This window comes from Saccopteryx leptura, chromosome 8 (assembly GCF_036850995.1).
Source record: "Saccopteryx leptura isolate mSacLep1 chromosome 8, mSacLep1_pri_phased_curated, whole genome shotgun sequence".
Lineage (NCBI taxonomy): Eukaryota > Metazoa > Chordata > Mammalia > Chiroptera > Emballonuridae > Saccopteryx > Saccopteryx leptura.
The window spans coordinates 60,143,573-60,148,903 of record NC_089510.1 but is presented as its reverse complement, the minus strand read 5'-3'; the positions used below and the strand labels follow the sequence as shown (position 1 = coordinate 60,148,903).

Genomic DNA, 5,331 nt, shown 5'->3' with positions numbered 1-5,331 from the left:
TACCTTCCCAATGGAATTCTTGTTGGCTCTAGGGGGAGAAAAATGGTTGCAGGTCTCTATAACCTAAAATTTTATCAAACATAACATTATCCTACAAAACACACTAGCAGCCAATGACATCATCCTTGTGACATCATCAAAAGCATGACATTAAAGAAACGTTCAAGTAAAAATTGAGGGGGGTGTGCAAGGAAGGAAGTATGAATATGGTAGGTTAAGTAATGAATCAAGACTCAATGAAAGACTTGGACCTATTAAACTGATTTAGAAATTTTCCCAGGTCCAAAAATACACTACGGTCTAATTGCAGGGTTAAGAATAACGGGAGTACAGAAGAGTTTGTGTGCCGCAGTCAGGGCCAGCAGAGACCTTATCTCTCCTTGCTTGTTCCCTGACTTACGCCTTCCCCTTGTTATGGCTCCAGCTTTGCCTTCAGATAACCCTGAACTCTCTCTTTCTGCACTGGACCTCTGGGAAGGTCTCCTTCCAGATTCCGTGATCCAAAAACGCCCCTTTATTTTTATTCTAAATTTAGTTTCCTGTTTCTTTTATGCCCTGATAACAAGTAATAGTTTAAAAAAACGATCTTTTTTCCAGTATTGTCAAATTAGGGTGAGATTGATGGTGGTTTAAAGTGCTACCTTTCCCAAAGTGTGTTTACCTTTCAATAAAACTGACTATGGAGGGCAAATCTTACCCAAAACAGGAGACTTGGGTGTGCTGGAATTACAACATTGGCGGATGGGGGAGAGAGCAGAATTGGGGACAGATCTTCGGAGAACCCTCAGGTCAAACCTTTCTAAAGAACACTGGACTTCTCTACTCCAAAGGACAGTTATCACTATCTGAGATAATGTCACAAATGCCCTTTTAAATTAAATTCCTGGATTAATTTTTTACTTAGGTAGTGTTCAGGGCTCCAGTGGTTTTCACTCGTAAAGGTAAGCTCCCAAGTTAGTCATTGGTGTTCCCATAACAATGGCCACCTCTGTCGATTGGCCTCTTAGACTGGCAGTTTATTTCTCTGACAGGTCAGTGATTTCCAGCCAGTATGCCGTGGCACACTGGTGTGCTGCACAATTTTTTAAAACATGCAGTACCTTACTATTTAGTCAGAGGCACTGATATCTTTTGCCTTAGATTGTCAAATTAAAAAAATGACAACAGCCAATGCAACAATAGCTATCATTGTGAATGAATCAAAATTATACCTATTTTTGGTCAAATCAGCAAAATATATAGTATATATATTTTTGGAGTGCCACTGAATTTTAGTAATTAGTTTATGTGTGCCATGAGGTGAAATGAAAAGGATCGATGGTCATTGTTATAGGTGATCTTTTGATACATGGCCATGCTCATTGTACTTTTATCAAATTTCCCCCCAAGATTTTTAAACCTTCCTCTGAGCAGATTTTTAGCAAAGTTAAGTATAGAGTTCAACTTTATCATGTTCCACTTCCAAAAAGATGATCACTTATCAGATACCCAAAAGTTTGTTGGAAAAACTGGGACAAAAAAGGTATACATTCATTAAATCGAGATTTAAAAAACTTTTTATGCTCTTTAAATGTCATGTATCAATCGAATATTGTTTTCTCTAAATGTCAAATTACTATGACAGCTTAAGGAACCCAAGCTACCAGATTTTTTATGTTGGCATAGACTTTTTAATTATAAGCTAAATACTTTATCTTTTTATTCTGTATTAGTAGCCACTAAATTAGACACATTTCAAAAACTATCAATTTCCAAGAGTTGTGCAACAACAACGAAGGTTAAAAAGCAAATAAAATGTAAATACAGGTTTGTTTTTATAGAAATTTGCATTTATGCTCCTGGTTTGTATAACACCGTACATAATCCTATTAACAGAAACAAATTGATGAAATGTTAAAAAACTGTTTTCAATTCTAACAGTTTCAGAATTGTATATACATTATTGAATCCACCCATCACAGTGTTAGGCACATACCCGGCACTCGTGGAATGGGACAGATTACCTAATTGCCTATAAACTGTAAAAGATCTGTTAGGTTAGAAAAAATAGATTTAGTGTTACAAATAAAGCTTAGTAGGTAATATAAAATGTTGACTAGAAATGTTTTCTCAAGGTCACAGTGGAGTTGATATATACTAAAGGTAATAATGTACGCAATATGCTTTTTAAAGAATGTACACTTTCGCCCTGGCCGATTGGCTCAGCGTTAGAGCGTCCGCCTAGCGTGCGGAGGACCCGGGTTCGATTCACGGCCAGGGCACATAGGAGAAGCGCCCATTTGCTTCTCCACACCTCCGCCGCGCTTTCCTCTCTGTCTCTCTCTTCCCCTCCCGCAGCCAAGGCTCCATTGGAGCAAAGATGGCCCGGGCGCTGGGGATGGCTCTGTGGCCTCTGCCTCAGGCGCTAGAGTGGCTCTGGTCGCAACATGGCGACGCCCAGGATGGGCAGAGCATCGCCCCCTGGTGGGCAGAGCGTCGCCCCATGGTGGGCGTGCCGGGTGGATCCCGGTCGGGCGCATGCGGGAGTCTGTCTGACTGTCTCTCCCTGTTTCCAGCTTCAGAAAAATGAAAAAAAAAAAAAAAGAATGTACACTTTCTTGTGGTTGTTAATGAAAAGATGAAACTTAAGATTGTTTAGTAGCCTGATAATTGCCATGCTCTACAAACATTATGTCATGCTCTACATACAAACTTTATGTAGAGAGGGGCTCTTCCCTAGGATTGTTTTTTAAGATAAGCAATGCAGAGTTTAAGCCAACTTTTATAGTTAAAGAAACAAAATAGGCCCTGGCTGGTTGGCTCAGTGGTAGAGCATTGACCCTACATATGGATGTCCTGGGTTTGATTCCTGGTCAGGGCACACAGGAGAAGTGCTCACCTGCTTCTCCACTCCTCCCCCTCTCAGTTTTCTCTCTCTCTCTCCCCCTGCCTCCTGCAGCTATGGCTCGATTGGAGCAAGTTAGCCCCAGGAGCTGAGACTGAGTAACAGGGTATCGCCTCCTAGTGGGCTTGCCTAGTGGGCTTGCCGGTTGGTCCCGGTTGGGGTATATACGGAGTCTGTCTCTCTGCCTCCCCTCCTCTCACTGAATAAAAAAATAAAAAAATAAAAAAAAGAAAAAGAAAAGAAATCAAACAAAAACTCAGACCTGGTCAGGCAGTTCAGTTAGAGCATTGACCCAATATGCCAAGTTTGTGGGTCCGTTCCCCAGTCAGGGCTCATTAAAGAATCAACCAATGAATGTATATATAAGTGGAACAACAAATCTCTCTCCCCCCTTCTTCTCTGAAAATCAATTAAAAAGAAAAAAAAACTTTAGGATTTCCCCTGTATAAAGAATAAATAAAGGTGCTGTGATTAAGTTAAAAGTACATTTCAAAAGTTTATTCCATTGCCTTTGTGATCAGCTCTGAACCTGGCTTATTGGCCCCAAATCGAAACCCTTGGGGAGATGTCATTTCGGTGGCGTCTGCTTGGGTGCTAGCTGTGCTAAGAAGCTAAGAAGATACGTGAGAAATAGAAGCCTCCACCATTCTTCACTTCCACACAGTTCCAGCTTACTACATGCAGAGGTGAATGTCCTGAAGTAAATGTCCATTCTTGTTTTTCTCATAACCATAAAAAGGGAGCAAAATGAGGTATTTTATGACCTTGGGAAAATATATGTCTATAAATGTTCTTCACAAGTGAATAAAAGATTAAGTAAACTTGTGAAAATTTATTGAGAGAGGAGGTTTTTTTTTTCAAATTCTTTTATTTCTGTGGATGAAAATAAAATATATGTGAAATTTTCAAACACTAAATTCTTCCATTTTCCTTTCTTTTATTGATGTTCACACTATTAATTTCTCTACTGTGAAAAGTTGTACATTTTAACCAGGATAATGCTATGTAATATGAATGAATAAAGTTTATTTTAAAAAAAAAAAGATAATCCAGGCAATGAATAGTCTTTTCAGTGATATATAGGATATAGTCAAAATGAACATATTTAAGGTCCTTTGTTGCAAAACTCAGTCGACTGAGAAATGTGCTTAGAGCTCTCAGCTGGAGAGAGAGATGAAGGAACTGTCGCCACCTCTCCGCAGAGCTGTAGTCCCTGGAAGGAGAGGGGATGCCGCTCAGCATGTACGACACCATTTCTGACTACAGTCTGGTCCAGAAATGCTGTTCTGTGGTCTGGCCTCCCCATCCGAGTTTTCCCTTTGGAATCTGTTCAGGGCTCTCATAGCCTCGGTTGACGTAGAACCCATTTTTGCCATCGCCTGAATAATCTGTCCTGTTTGTGGGAGGCCAGGTGGAGTCTTCTGCCAGCTTCTTTTGCCAGTTCCTATATTGACTTTTCGAATAGAATCCAAATGTTTTTTTGATCAGGAGCCAAAGCTCTCGATTTTGAAGAAGGGCATCCTGGAAAAGGAGGTGGAAAAAGAAACAAACCGTCATCCACTTCCCCGGCTGCCTGGTTGCTGCCAGCCCACGCTATTCCCCAGGCCCTCCTCTGAGATGTGCTTGTTGCCGCTGCCGCTGGGGGAACTTCGCCTCCCCGCATCCCAGTGAGGGCCAGCAGCTCCGCAGCTGTTTCCCCTGAGAAGCAGGAGTGTACTTGTGTTCACAGAAATCTGATGGAAGCACACAGCTTCCTAGTTAAATCCTGGCTGATAATTCACTTAGAATTATTTTACTGCCAGACTAAAATGCTACCTAGGTACTGTACTCAATAATGTACTCACAATCAAGAAAAAAAAAACTCTGTTACCTGCCATATGCCATGTAGATGGTGCCAAATAAAGATTTGTTGAATGACTAGGTAAACTCTCAATCGAATAGATTTTGTTTTCCATTTGAGGTCTTTCTTTGTTCTATGTTCACAAGCACACAATTTTTATACATCTATAATAGAATTGGTCAAATTTTGCGTTCCACTTTTGTTTATACTAGACTTTCACACACAATTTGTAACTATACAAATTTCTTAATAAACCTTTTTAGTGACTATAACATTTCTTCAAATTGCTGCATAACTTTTTTAACAAAGAGCATCTTTACTTTTAAACATCTACTCTGTAGGTAATACTGTGATAATACCTTAATACATGTAAGCTTTTTCTCTTTCCTTTGGGGTTTTTGAACAATACAGTCTCAAAAATAGAATCGCTCAATTAAAAAGTATGAGAAATGTTATACTCATTGTATATGATGGAATATTTGTATATATATATATGTATATGTATTTTTTAAATTTTTGTTCATCTTCTTTCCCAAGGAACTTATGGCATATGAATGTTTTTAAAAAAATAACGATCCTTTAAAAAATAGTATGTGAATGTTTCACT

General features: G+C 39.4%; 1 protein-coding gene across 4 annotated transcripts in view; it reads right to left on the bottom strand.

Moving 5' to 3' along the window:
- Positions 1–2,586: 2,586 nt before the first annotated feature.
- Positions 2,587–5,331, bottom strand: part of ATP13A5 (ATPase 13A5) — a 137,556-nt gene continuing 134,811 nt past the window's right edge. For all 4 annotated transcript variants that reach the window (XM_066347555.1, XM_066347558.1, XM_066347556.1 and 1 more), the window contains one exon: positions 2,587–4,405. In XM_066347555.1, coding sequence (XP_066203652.1) covers positions 4,145–4,405 — 261 coding nt within the window. In that variant the 3' untranslated portion in view covers positions 2,587–4,144. The remainder of the gene's footprint in view (positions 4,406–5,331) is intronic.